The following is a 15,355-nucleotide window of genomic DNA, read 5'->3' as shown; positions in this document are numbered from 1 at the left end:
GTCTACTGACCACTGGCTCTCTTTGGATGTCTATAGAGTTAATGTGGCCTGAGGTGCAAGGCCACACACATAAGCGGAGCAGACAGGCATAACCTCAAGAGATCTTCAGCATCCTGGAATCATCTTCCTCTCCAGGAGTCTGTCATGCACACTCACACCACTGCCCCTTTATGTAGGCTTCCCTCTGCCTGGAATGTTCTTTCTCTTGTTTCTCTATTCCTCAGGCCCACTTTACATGTGAAAGCACTGAGAAGTATTCCTTACCTCCCTGAACAGGAAGAATTACTCCCTCCCCTTTATTCCCAGATACTTCTGTTACAGCCCTGGTCAGAATTCTGTAATACTTCTTTAGGTCTCTCTGCATCACTATAAACTTACTTTTTGCACTCTCATACAACTAAATCTATGATTCTTTTTCACAAAGTACAAGGAATGAATGAGTGAAGTAAACGTGTACAGGATTCCTCAAACAGAGGTAAGTGGGGTGGCTCTCAGCCCTGGGGGCAGATCGTCCTTTCTTATTTATCTCCAGGTAAGAATGGACAGAGAGAGAGAAATCTGAGCAAAACAAGCTGACCAGTACCCAGCCAAGAGTAAGACATGTAGTGTACCTGATAGACCATTATATTAACAGTTTCTTCTTTTTTCTGTTCTGGAGGTCCTTGACTCTGTAGTAAATTTCGTACTGTTTCTTCCATTCTGAAAAATGAACAAACAAAAATAAATAGATGGATAAATAAATAATTTAAGAAATGTTTCCTATTAACATGGGTCTTATTCAGTTAGTAGAAATCATTCTTTAGTAAATGATTCCCTAAGCTTAAAGCCTAGAAATCTCTCTTCTCTCCTCTCTCCTTCATCCCCTGTATTAAGAATCTGTCTTAAGTCCTCTACGATCATTTTGCAGAATGGCCCTGGCTTCTCTCTCTTTTTGTTTACTATTCAGGTCTCTATCCTTGGACTCTCATGTCTGTACTATTGCAAACATCTTCCAACATCCCTCTTCACTTTCAATTTGACACAATGTCACTCCAGTAATCTTTCTGAAATACTCTCTTGATTTTTTAAAAATCAATTTTCAGAGTCGACAAATCCTACATGAATGCATTTTCACCATTAATATACTGCTACATCTTTCCATGGTGATCTTTCTATGTCAGCACACAAAGATCTACTTTATTCTTTTCAACTACTTCCTAATATTCCATAATGTGAATGTACCATAAATTTTTTAAACATTCCTCTGCTGATGGAATTTAAATTGCTTCAAAATTTTTGCTATTTCAATTAATACATTTACAAATACATCTTAATGTACATTTATGAATATTTCTATAGGTCACATTATACCACATATTGTATGCCATAATCTTATTAAGTACCCACATCACAGTACCCCTTTCCAGTACCTCCTCCCTCAAGCCTAAAAGAGAAGAATAAAACACACACACTCATTTCCATTTCCAGACAACTACTTTCTGGAATGCCAACAGCCTTTCATCTTCTCATGGGCCATCCATCTTTCAAAATCCACCTCAAGTTTCACTTCCTAAGAGACTTCTTATTAGTACCCTACCTGTATGAATTCTTACAGCCCTACAGTCATTCTTTCATTTTAAAATTCTCCATTTTAATCCTCAAAGACTTCATGTATGCATGCTCTGTCCTCTGAAGTAAATTACAATATTTTGTATAGAACCACGTCATATATTCTTAATTTATCCTTCAATTCTGGATAAAGTAAACACTCAGAAGACAATATTATGTGAATCTCTGATTGATTCATTTTTTTTTAATATTAAATGCTTACTCTGTAACAAGCAATGAAAATGTATATTCAAACTGTATTCAAATGGCTTTGTCCTTGGGATTTTATCTGTGAGGATTCATGGACCAGAATTCTGAGAGCGGGCCGCCTGAATGAAACACAGTGAACATAGTGCTCTTGTGCCCAGAGCCTGAGTCGGTTTTCTCTTCAAGTCCCATCCTGAAGCATGTATTCTACTGACTCAATATGATCCTAGTTCAGAAGAGTTGTAGGGAGAAGCAGACTAAGCCCTCTCTCTCTCTCTCTTGGGCATCTAGCAAGACAAATTAGGGGCTGTAGGGGCCTATGAATTCCTGGAAGTGGCAAGACCCTTACAGTAACCAAGGTAGTGTGGTTGAGAAAGCCAGCTTCTCATATGGTGCATCATTACTTAACAGCAGAGAAAAGACACTGCACATGAACTGGGCTAATCCAAACCTGGGTTATAATTGGGGAAATTCTGCCTTCTCAGGGAGTGGAACCATTATCCTTTCAGGATTTGGAGAAGATAGTGGACACTGATTATGAGTATGCAGAGAATGATTTTTTTTGCACATTTACACAAGCCACCTCTTCATGACTCCATCTAGGAAAACAAAATACGTTCCCAATAGTTTCACATATCTCATTTTATTAACGGTGATTAGTAGTACTTTAAGCTTGTCAAAGAACTCTCTCATCTATTAATCATTATAATGCACTGTTGGCTCAGTAGGTAGAGTCTGCCTGCAATGCAGGAGATGCAAGTTTGATCCCTGGATCAAACCGGGGCTGGAAAGATCCCCTGAAGGAAGATACAGCAACCCACTCCAGTATTCTTGCCTGGAGAATCTCATGGACAGCGAAGCCTTACAGGCTATAGTACATGGGGTCACAAGGAGTCAGACATGAATGAGCATATGGCAGCGGCAATGCACTTTTTAAAATATCATTATTCCTCTGTGGTAGATGATAAAGCTGAGGCCCAGAAAGGTTAAGTGGCTTACTTACATGATCACGGTTAGTTGGATAGGGAGTTAGGATTAAACTATTTTCATGACTGTAAAAACAGCATCCTTTTCCCACTAGGCTTTATTTACATTCAAGGAAATGATTTTAAATGAAGTAGAGTCTTAACTCCTAATTAGGAGTTATTTGTGAACACCTATTAGCTGCTAAACCCAAGAAAGCACAAATATTGTTTCTGATCTGTGGAGAGGTTAGAAAGACCTGGTAGAAAAGACAAAGTAAGTTGGTGAAGAAGTTACAAATTCTGAAATAGTAAGTGATTTTAACACTTTCAAATTTCATTTTATAGAAACAGAAACAACCTCTTTAATGGTGGTAGATTTTCCATGATATTTGCTAAACCTATCAGAAACAAGAAAAGTAGGGATTCACTGGTGGTTCAGCAGCTAAGACTGAGTTCCCAAAGCAGGGAGCCTGGGTTTAATCCTGGGTCAGGGAACTAGATCCCACATGCCACAACTGGAAGAACCTGCATGCTGCTAGGAAGACTGAAGATCCTACATGCTGCAACTAAGACAAAGCATAGCAAAATAAATAAATATAAACATTTTAAGTAGGAAAAAAGAGAAGGGTAATGATAATGTTAATAACTTGTCCAAGATCACTCAGCAGAGACTAGGCTCTCATCTCCTAAATATTAATCTACTCTTTTCCTACCTTAGCAAAGAGACTGAAAGTCTCTCTCACGTCAATCCTTACTTTAATCATTTATATAAAAATTTGGCTTAATTATGGCCCAATAGTTAAAACTCAGTTAAAATAAAATCTTGTCTTTGTCATAAATAAATTAGAATACAATTCTGTTTCAGTGCATATCTTGCTGAATTATCTCTTCTGTATAATTAAAAGTTCTATGCATGAGTTGCTGGATCAAAAAGAAAAACATTTATTCACCTTCTCCCCTTTCTTCTTGACTTCACAGTTTGAAAAATAAGAAAGAAAAAAGAGGGCGTGGACAGAAAATTGTTAAAACAGAATCTCAAGCAGCCTAGACCCACAGTAACACTATGAACACTTTTCTGGCACAAATTCATGATTAATTAAAACCAGTTATATATCCAAGCTACAGCTTGGAATAGAGTTGTAGGGACTCAGCTTAATTCTTGATTAAAAAAAATAAAGTTGTCTCATCTTTTCACAACCTTTATGAATCTGGTGACAGAGAAATATTTTGAACCTGATAAGAATATACCATTATTTATTCCCTAGTGACATTTTTAAAAAAGATTATCATTTAGTAAACTCCCTTATTTTAAAAATCAAAGATTGTGAAGCACCATCCATTGTAGTGTAATGTCCAGTGACACTTTATTTTATTATTTTGATAGCTGGTGTATGAGTCTAGTCTGCACACAGAACAATTACACTATCCACTTTCCAAATGTGAACTAAAAATAATTCAATTCCTTTTTCCAGGTCAGGCATGGGCAGAGTTTTCCTGCTTGTAAGTTGCTGATTTGTTGAACATATCATTAAACACTAACCTTAATTAATATCTTCTAGTTCTGTTTTTTTCCCCACTTTTGTCTAACCTTAGATTAAATCCTTTCATCCTCTAAGTATGGGTCAAGTAACCATCAGAACTAAAAACTGTCTAGGCTAAAATTATACTTGGTGAGATGTAATAAATTTTAATACATATTAAGTGAACTATTTTTTAAAAGTTAAGTCCTATACACATCAGACAAATAAACTGCATTCATATGCAAACAATATATTTTAGATAACATAGATAAAAACGTAAGAACTGTATTTAATTAAAAACAGATTCCATGTTTTACAGTATATGTCACTTAATTACCACCACCACTATAGTATTTTCTCTAGGGGAAGAAAAAAAAGGTTTGGCTTAAAAGGGGCACAAACTTACAAGTCAGAAAAAAAGGACATTAAAAAAGAATTCATGAGAATAACAATTCAAAACCACCTAAGAGCTGGATCAGTGAGAATTTGAAACAAAATCTCCCCGTGCCCAGGGACCGACCTTTGCCACAGACCCCCCTTTTAAAGAGCACATGACTGGGGAACTGTCACTGGATCTGCTTCCTTGTCTTATAGAGACAGTCTCCCTGCACAACAAACGAAGATTCTTCTGGAAGTAAATGTTCAAAGATAATGGTTTCCTGAATCTCCTCAAGGCAGGAAACAACCTAATAATGTCACAATCAGAGAATATGATTTGAGCCCTAAAGAACTTCATTCATTCAATAATGAAAGGATTATTAGGAAACAGGATCCCAGGGCACTCTGGGAGCAATTTATTCTAACAGCAGGTAAAGGAAAGTGAACTCATCCACACTCCTTTCTTTCTCCCCAAATCCTGCACTCTCTTTTGCTTACTAACATTCTGGGAACTGATCAGACCATTAGACTGAAGGGTTCTTTTGTGACTCTTGTGATCAAATATTCAGTTTAGTATGTCATTTTTGACAGAAATGGAACGAAATGAACACAAAAACAAGAAGTCACTCTCCCCAAATCAAATTAGTAACTCATAAGGCTCTTTAAACCAAAAGCTGATCATGCTTTTTGTTTTAAGAAATATACTTTAACCTGTATATTTGCTGATGAGTCACATAAAATTAAATCACTAATTCAGTTTTTCAATAGTCCCTCATATTTCCTATGTGAGAGGCTTCAAGATCATAACCCACCCACTTCTGATAAATGCATGCCATATTCTCTTCATCTACACTGTGCAGTTTGTTCAGAGCTGCTGCTGTGACTTGCAAATTGCTTCACCCTGTGTTTTACTGACTCCCAATCCTCTCATTTTGAGAAAGTGTATCAGTTTAAGCAAGGATACCTCCATGACTGAATTTCATTTTAAGACAAGAAGAAAGGGACTGTGGTTCAAACAGAAAGAAGGCTGAAGGAGCTGGGGCAGCGCAGCACCTCTCTTTCTCCTGGAGCCTCCCCCTTATAAAAACATGCCACATGACCCCATTTGGAGAACAGCAACCATCCAGCCAGGTCAAAGGCCATAAAGGGACAAGCATCCTTCTCACATCTGCTAGAGAAAAGAGAAATGCTTGCAAGAAAGTCTTTCATTGGATGCCTATTAGCAGGGTTAAAAAGTTTAAGCATACTACCACTAGGGTATTCAGACAAAATACAATTCATTTATTTTGTATTTAACCAAACATCTTTTTCTTGAGCCCCCACATGCTGACCAGCATTAAATTTTTTCTCAAATCTTACTTCAAACCCTAGACCTAGTCTAACATGATGGATTTTTATTTTTTTAATATAAATTTATTTATTTTATTTGGAGGTTAATTACTTTACAATATTGTATTGGTTTTGCCATACATCAACATGAATCCGCCACAGGTATACATGTGTTCCCAATCCTGAACCCCCCCTCCCACCTCCCTCCCTGTACCATCCCTCTGGGTCATCCCAGTGCACCAGCCCCAAGCATCCAGTATTATGCATCGAACCTGGACTGGTGATTCTCTTCATATATGATACTATACATGTTTCAATGCCATTCTCCCAAATCATCCCACCCTCTCCCTCTCCCTCTGAGTCCAAAAGACTGTTCTATACATCTGTGTCTCTTTTGCTATCTTGCATTCAGAGTTATCGTTACCATCTTTCTAAATTCCATATATATGTGTTAGTATGCTGTATTGGTGTTTTCCTTTCTGGCTTACTTCACTCTGTATAATAGGCTCCAGTTTCATCCACCTCATTATAACTGTCAAATGTATTCTTTTTAATGGCTGAGTAATACTCCATTGTGTATATGTACCATAGCTTTCTTATCCATTCATCTGCTGATGGACATCTATGTCCTGGCTATTATAAACAGTGCTGTGATGAACATTGGGGTACATCTGTCTCTTTCAATTCTGGTTTCCTCGGTGTGTATGCCCAGCAGTGGGATTGCTGGGTCATAAGGCAGTTCTATTTCCAGTTTTTTAAGGTATCTCCACACTGTTCTCCATAGTGGCTGTACTAGTTTGCATTCCTACCAACAGTATAAGAGGGTTCCCTTTTCTCCACACCCTCTCCAGCATTTATTGCTTGTAAACTTTTGGATCACAGCCATCCTGACTGGCGTGAAATGGTACCTCATTGTGGTTTAAATTTTAAAATCCATTGAGAAGCAAGTGTCCATCAACAAGAGAATATATAAACAACTGTATGACAGACATACCTTGATTAGATAGTTTCTGGGTTCAGTTATAGACCACTGCAATAAAGTAAATATTGCAATAAAAACTCTCACAAATGGTTTCCTATTGCATATAAAAGTTATGTTTATTCTACACTATAGCCTATTAAATGTACAACAGAATTATATCTACAAAACCAGGTATATACCTTAACTAAAAATACTTTATTATTAACAAGGAAAAAAGCTATCATCTGATCATGCAGGGTTGACACAAGCCTTCAAAATGTAGTATTTGGGAAGTATTACACAAAAGAGTGAAACACAATAAAACAAAGTATGCCTGTATATACTTCCTACATTGGAAGACTATTCAGCAATCAAAGGGAATAAGCTGATAACATGCAGTATTGAAGACTCTCAAAAACATTAGGCTGAGAGAAAGAAGGCACACACAAGACTAAATACTATATGATTTCATTTATATGTAACTTTAACAGGGAAAATTAATTTATGATGTAAAATTTAACAACAGTGATTGTCAAGAAAGGGCAGGGGAGGGGCAAGGACTGACTGGTAAGGAACACAAGGAACTCCCTGGGATGATGTTAATGTTCTATTTCTCTCTAGGGGTTTCAATGGATTGCACAAACATAAGCATTTGTTGGAATTCATCCAATGCTACATTTAAGATTTGTGTATATCATTATACATAAATTTTACCCCAAACAAAAAACACGGAGTAAACAAATATGGAACTCTAATTAGCAATATACATGCCCATATCTACATAATTTGGGCCAAAATATATCAATGCCTGAAATTTACTATGAAATGCTTTAATGATTAGATGATGGATGGAGAGAGAGATGGATACATGGCTAGATATATAGTAGAGCAAGTTCAGTAAAAGTGAATGGCAGAATCTAGTTGGTGGGTTTACAGTGTTTGCTATAAAATGCATTCAATTTTTTCTGTATTTAAATTTTTTTCATAATAAATTATTGACAAAGTTTTAATTGTATTGAAGAGAGGCAACTGCTTTTCTTCTACAAATGGTTGCTAGGTATATGCAGGTCTGGCTGTGTGGATCTCAGTCTCTACAGAGAAAGGAGATTTGGGTGTGGTGTCACCTTACACTTGGAGAGAAGTCACTTGTCTTCAGATTTGTTGCTGGCCCTTCTGCTTCCATGTGTAGGTCCTGAGGCTATTCCCAGTCTGTCTGTTCTATTTGATTAGAGCCTGGAGGTCTCTATGGCACTCTGACCTTCACTTAGCTTCTGCTTGCTACACTATTCTGAATCTTGGCCACTTTTAGTGAGTGTGATGACCTGGCGGTTTGTCTCCAGACACTGCTGTAGAAGTGCCCTGGACCTGCCACAGTCGGCCCCGTGGGTCTCCAGGCAGCCTTGAAACCACACAGAATCTGAAGAAAGCCTGGAAAGGTAAAGCCCAGGATCTCCTCTGTACCTGAGCCTAGTGGACCACCAAGTGGATAGTCTTCTTTCCATAAGGAGAAGCCTTACCTTCGTGCTTTCTTCACACTCTGAGCTCCACTCCATCATAACCTCATGGCATCTTATTAATAAGCTCTGAGTTCCTTAAGGTCAGTGACTGTCTTATTTATCTCTGACAACTAACCATAGCTAGTGTTAGTGAGTCAGTGTTCAATAAGTTCTTTTTTAGTGCATGAACAAATGAATCTAATAGTTCTTTTACTCATTCGTTCCCTGGCTCCTTAGATTGTCATTGCCCTACAGACCTATATGTAGATCTAACTGGTCAGAGAGAAGTCATAACAAGTGAGAGGTACCAACAAGACTAAATGGGCTGTGACTCATGGGGCTAAGATGCAGGGCTCCTGGTCATTGGTAAAACAAACCAAACATCTCCCAGAAATAACTCTCCGCCCTTTCTGTCAAATTGAATATGCAGTCCACAGTTCATATGCTTCATCTGCAACTAATTAGCTTAGATAGTTAGAATATTATCCTAATGAGGCCAGGGTTTGCAATTCAGTCCCTAGCCTGGACACCCTTTTTCACCTGGCCAACTAATCTCTGCTAAGAAAGCCCAGTGTCCCACTGCTAAAGGAGAAAGGATCGGAGAATTATATTAATAAAGAACATATTTTGTATGGTCTGCCAAATCATTTGCTTTTAAATTTCTTTTTCCCATTCTACTTCCATTGCTTTCCTCAACAACCCACCCTACCTCTCCATTTTAATTGCAGTGAAAAGCTTTCCTCAAGGTCAGGAGTGAGAGGAAGAGCTGACTAATTTTCAGTTTCAAGATGAAACTGTTCATGTGGAAACTTTGCTGGTTTAGAACTGGGTTCTGCTCAAGTATACCAACTTGTTTCCTTACCAAATAAGCTTCCTCACTTAGAAGCTAGCACATCTAAGCACGTAAGCAGGGAGAATTCCCAGGTCAGCTGTGACTCTGATGTTCTTAACCCAGTCTTTCCTTATCCTGGTTTTAATAGTTAGGAAGACTAAATCTATGTCGACAATAACTAAAGACAGCACGGAAACTGAAATTTACTCTGGTTAAATGTGGGAGAGATAGGATTTCTTCTTTCTTTCCTAGATGATATATATTTTTAATTCAGCACAAATTTTGCCAGAATAATACTGTTGCCCAGAAACCACAGTGCTCTTAATTCACTCATGGGGACATAGCACCATCTATAAACAGATCGAAAGGTGCTAGTCTAATTTGAATTACTGCATCATATTCACTCCAGGGCCATCTGTATGTGAGCAGAAAGCAACATAAATTTCCTCATGGGCAGGCTTATCCTGATCTTGCATGGGGAGCTCACTGTGTGGAGAGAGGCAGATTTTAAGAAGGCAAGGAAGCAAGGATATGCATTCAGGGGAAAAACCCTCATTTTTCACATGAAGTTGAAGGGAATCTCCTGAATGTTAACAAGCAAATCTCAAGTGTCTTTGCACAACAGAGGCAGAACACAAAACTGCATTTATGGATTCATGTGTTTGTAGAGTTTGCACTAATCCAGAGATAGAGAATCCTGTGTGTACTGGTGAATGCCAGAAAGAAGTGTATCTCACTAGTTCTCACTGTCCTGAAGGCAGGGTTGGTGATGTTTCCCAAGAATCCACAAGAGGCCTACAAAATGGGTTACTTCTCTCTGTGGAGCCTGGTTTTTAATTAATGCAGTAATTATTAATATGATTAGCTTCACTAATACAAAATAATTAACAGTTAATACAGTCCCCCATGTCCAATCTCAAAAGCTTGTCTCCTTTTTAAAAAAAAAAACTTTTTATTTTGTATTGAGGTATAGCTGATTAACAATGCTGTGAAAGTTTCAGGTGGACAGCAAAGGGACTCAGGGACACATACACATGAATCTATACTCCCCGAAACTCTCCTCCCATCCAGGCTGCCACATAACAGTGAGTGGAGTTTCCTGTACTATACAATAGGACCTTGTTGGTTATCCATTTTAAGTATAGCTATGTGTACATGTTCATTCCAAACTCCTTAACTATCCCTTCCCCCATCCTTGCCTCCCTGGTAACCATAAATCCATTCTCTAAGTATGAGTCTCTTTCTGTTTGTAAGTTAGTTTTGTCTCTTTAACTTCTAAATCTACCCTTATGATGTGTTCTAATAGAATTCCTCAAAATAGTGAATTTCCACAAATACACTCAGATTTACTTGGATTTCCTAAGATTTTGTTTTCTTGAGTAGTCTGAAGAATGAATATTCTTTGAGTTTGACACTGCCCAAAAAGAACTTTGAATTAACAAGACTACTTTTAATATAAATGGATTATTTAGCACTAGTGGTACCCAACCTACCTGGCCAATGAAGGAGATTTAAGAGACACGAGTCTGATCCCTGGGTTGGGAAGATCTCCTGAAGGAGGGCAAGGGAATCCAGTCCAGTATTCTAGCCTGGTGAAGACCATGGACAGAGGAGCCTGGCAGGCCACAGTCCATAGGGTTGCAAAGAGTCGGACACGACTGAAGTGACTTCACACAGCACGGCAAGACATATTATTTAGGGTACAAATCTTTATAGCTCAGTAGCCAAAGGTTAGGGAAACTTTGAAGATAACAGACATTTCTATTTGTAATCGATCCTCACTGTTTATTCTTATTGGCTGCTGATAATAGGAATAAAATAATGTATCATGAGGATACATATTAAATTGTAAGTAGTGGCTATTCTCTTTTAGAATATTAACTAGTTGGAGCATCATTTTACCCATTTCTTAAAATGAGACTTTACCTTGGTCAAGAAAACAATAAAATGTGGACTCAGTCGTCAAGATTTCTTTCTTGACTTGCACCATGCTTTTGAAAGCTGAAATCTAGTAATGGAAGGATGTCAGGTACTCAAAATGAGGCCCTCCATATGTTTATAATTTTTTCCACAGTTGTGACTGGCTCCTCACAAGATGGTTAAGACCCCCAAGAATTCACCACACACTCTGTTTTATCATGCTTCAAAACCTTTTTGGGATTTGACCCAGAAAAAAATGAAGAATTGAATGAGATGATTAGACTTGCTTCTCATTGGGAAATTAATCATGAATTTGACTCTCACTTTCCACTTCTTAAAGACTCTTTTTCAGGGGGCCTGGAAGAACAAGAGTTAATGTTAAAGAGTCAAACCAACTCTACACTGGATCTGAATAATGTCTAAGGCAGCACTGTAAGTCAGTATTTGTTGTTGTTGTTGGGAATATTAGAGAAGGACAGGAAAATCTAATTGACCATATTTGGGATCCAGTTATAGTGTTAAGTTTGGGGGCAAGAAAGTGCAATAGTAGCAAAGAGATGTTTTAAGAATCCATAAAACTGGCTTCTGGAGTCTCCTGGATGCCACAGGGCATTCTTCAACGAGCCTGCTCTTTAATTCATATGCTTCTTTTGACATTTGATTCATAATATCTTAGGGTGGCTTCTCTTAATCAAGAAGACAGTACTGCAAACCATAGCACAGCCAGAAAATTGATGCTATCAGATCCTCTTCCAGCCTCAACTCCTGTGGCCACAGTATAGTAAGTAATTGTATGAGAGTCCTATACTTCCTAAAATGACATAAGTGGGTCTGTGGAAACATTTCTACCAGCTGTGCAACTCTGGACAAATCACTTACATTTCTAGAACCTTAGTTTCCTTCTCTTTGAAATGGATATATCACGTCAGTCGTACTTACCCCAGAAGGATGTTGCGAGGATGCAACGAGACAAAATGTGAAATGTTATATAAGTTGGTATTTGTTTCTCTTATGTCTTTAACTAACTTTCAGAAGTAAAGGCTCTGTGAATTGTAGATCTTCTGGAGATGGTGTGAGAAAGATAGAAAATAGTCTCTTTCGGAATATAAACCAATCAAGTCAACACTTGATGGAGGCACCTACTGTCTTTTCCTTTTTTCAGCAACAACTGGTCTGAGGAATAACCTATCTTCCAAGCCCGGAAATGACAGGTTACACTGGTGTCACAAAGAACCCCAACATCCCCGTGGCTTAAAAATGACTGATTTGTATGTTGACACATGGTCTGGGTACCTTGGCAGTCAACTGTCCTGCAGGAGTAGGGAGTTTCTATGTCCTGGCTTCCCAGGACAGTCCAGTTTATGTCTATCATCCTGGCACAATTATTGACAGCATCCTTTTCACTCCAACATTTTCTGGTTGGATGATAAAATATTATGATCTTACTGTAAATGGAATAACTCAAATATTCAAGCTGTGTTAGCCTCTCAACACGAGGCCTACAGTGCTACTGGGAAAAGAGACCCTGGTGAACACTGTAGGAATTTTTACTATCTCATTTCAAAAATCACTTCAATTTAAAAGCCTTTGGCCAGAACTAATCACAGGGCCTGACTAAATGCTATGGTAGCTGGTAAATTTTGTCTTGTACCCAGCAAGGAGAAGAGAACCAGATACTGGTGCTAATAAAAAGTCTTCCATATCTGCGTTGTCAGAATTGAACACTTACACGGAACTACTTCTCAGTGAGTGTCTGCTCGGCCTGTCTGACTGTACACAGTCATCTCCAGGTGGCTGACTGCCAAAACTCAAGACAGGCAAATGGGTGTTAGTCGTGTTGGTCTCTTCCCTTTGGGTATTACTTCTCTCCATCTGGTGACTGAGCTGTCACTATTGAGACTTTTCTCCTTTCCCAACTAGATATCCATTGTCACCCTTCTTTCACGCATGCTAAATTGATCACCACCCTGTACAATTAGTCCTTTTGAGCTTCCTGAATTGTCTACAAATGTGTTCCTTCTAATGGGAAATTTTCAAATCAACACCTTCAAAGTCTGTTTTGCTTTGAAGAACACAGTGTAAGCTTTCAGCATGACAGTTAATATACATATGTTTCTAATGTAGCCAACTATCTATAAACATGGAAAAGCAGCCTGTACTTCCATAGAACTTTTGTGATCATCCAAGTCACATCAGAGAAGAAAATGGAAGAGGTGGTTTCTCAGTGGTGTTAGCAGAAGGAGACATTTAATGTTCCACTTATTTTTTTACCCAATAGTCCTTGTTTAAAATGTCATCACAACTCAAGATATGGCAGTAACTGGCATGCTTGATCCTTAGAAATCCTGAAGTGTAGAAATGTGTCAAGATTTAACAGGTAAAAGTGAAAACTGGGGAAAAAGAAGTCAATTTAAAACCTGCTTCTGCGGTAGATTAAAAACAAAAAAGGAAACATCAGAGGAATACTCTGCAATGCCATGAAAGTGTATTTTGTCAATCATCATAATCATCTGGTATTTGGAGAGAGATGTTCCTGCCAATTACCATAAGACAAAGGAGATTCCTTCCTTTCCCTCCTTGCCTATCCAAATATCATGCATCCATCAAGTTCCAGACTAAGGCCCATCTCCTGTTTCCCTGATAGCTCTGGTCCACTGGAGTCTCTCCTTCATCCAGTGAAAAGTGTTTTCTCCAGAACAATTGCAGGAAATCACCAAGGTGGGGTGGGGGCGAATCTCATTAAAATTCAGATTCACAGGTCCACCAGAGATTTAGTGATTCAGAATCTCTGAGAATGAATCTGTATTTATTATAAGGAAATTCTTATACATTAACTTTTAGGGATCTCTGTTATAATCTCATGTCTTCCCCAAACACTTACTTATATACTACTTGGCATGGTTAAATATTACAGAAACAATTTAATGTGTAGGATTCTTGTTTCAACAACTATCTGTAAGTTAGTTAGAGGGCCCCAGTATGTATCTCAGGTCTTCTTCTATTATCCCCATCACAGAATCAGTATCAATTTACCCCGAGTGTACGGAATATCTCTAGAGTTGTGAAGTTATATACTAATTAGCTTCATCTGGAGCATAGTTGATAGTGAAAAGTAGATGGGAAGTATGGTTAGATGAACCTAGGTTTCATTCCAATGCTGGAAAACTTAAAGACAATTCCTTCTATAACATGAATAATCATTCTCTCATTTACTCATTCTTTTTTTCATCATCCCCTCATGCATTTATCTATTTCCTTATTTGCTAATCAGCCACTGAACCCATCTATGCACTTTGTACTATAAGCAGCCACTCAAATAAAGAAAATCAGCTAAGTATAGGAAACAGGCAGGCCAGTAATTACACTATATGTAATAAGTTCCAAAAGAAGATGCCATGGAGGTGAAAAAAATCTAAGAGGCTAAGAGAGTTCCTTTGGAGGCGTTGACATGTGCTGAATTTTTGGAAATGAGTAGGATTTAATTTGACAGAAAAGAGATGTTCAAACTAATGATTTTGTTTACAAATTTTAAATTGCTTGCCATGAGATTTTGTAATGAGAAACATGCTTTAAGTGTGTACATCATAGTCTGTATGCCTACTGAGTGTATGAGCATTCCATTTTAGTATTGTATAGGTTGTATAGACATTTTAGTATTATATAGTATTGTATAGACATTTTAATCCAATGTAAGGCATTTTTCCATCATTGTTAGCTAAACTAGTTAAGGTTCTTCCAAATAAACTACATACATTTAAAGTTATGTTCACAGTTTCATGGAAATTTATAACTACGTTTCAAACAGTGTCCAACAGAACTTCTAGTTACTGCTCTCCAACTGATACATATTCCTAAATGGAGCACTGGCCTCATTACATTCCATGCACATATGTATTTATTCCCCGCAACTTGGGATGTTCAGCTTTCCTCCACTAATTAGAGTCTGTTCTTCTTGACTTTGAATGTCTATGAGAAAATGAAGAATAACCACATCAGAGTATCTGTTGCTAAATAGTTAGTATGATAAAACTAGTACCAATAGCTGCAAAATTTCCCAACCAGAAGGTTAAGATTAAATAACAGTGGATTGTTTTCAATTATTTCTTATTGTGGAATACAAGCTGTTATGTAGCACTTTTATTGCACATTTCTGCCCAGTG

The 15,355-nt window shown here is 37.8% G+C and overlaps 1 protein-coding gene across 1 annotated transcript in view; it reads right to left on the bottom strand.

The window, feature by feature from the left end:
• The window catches only part of NCKAP5 (NCK associated protein 5), an 890,670-nt gene that overhangs the window by 279,696 nt on the left and 595,619 nt on the right, over positions 1-15,355 (bottom strand). The window contains exon 5 of the mRNA XM_068969056.1: positions 612-699. Within this exon, the coding sequence (XP_068825157.1) occupies positions 612-699 (88 nt within the window). The remainder of the gene's footprint in view (positions 1-611; positions 700-15,355) is intronic.

The sequence above is a fragment of the Capricornis sumatraensis genome, chromosome 3 (assembly GCF_032405125.1).
Source record: "Capricornis sumatraensis isolate serow.1 chromosome 3, serow.2, whole genome shotgun sequence".
Classification (NCBI taxonomy): Eukaryota; Metazoa; Chordata; class Mammalia; order Artiodactyla; family Bovidae; genus Capricornis; species Capricornis sumatraensis.
The sequence above is the reverse complement of the archived record's forward strand: the minus strand, read 5'-3'. Positions and strand labels throughout refer to the sequence as shown.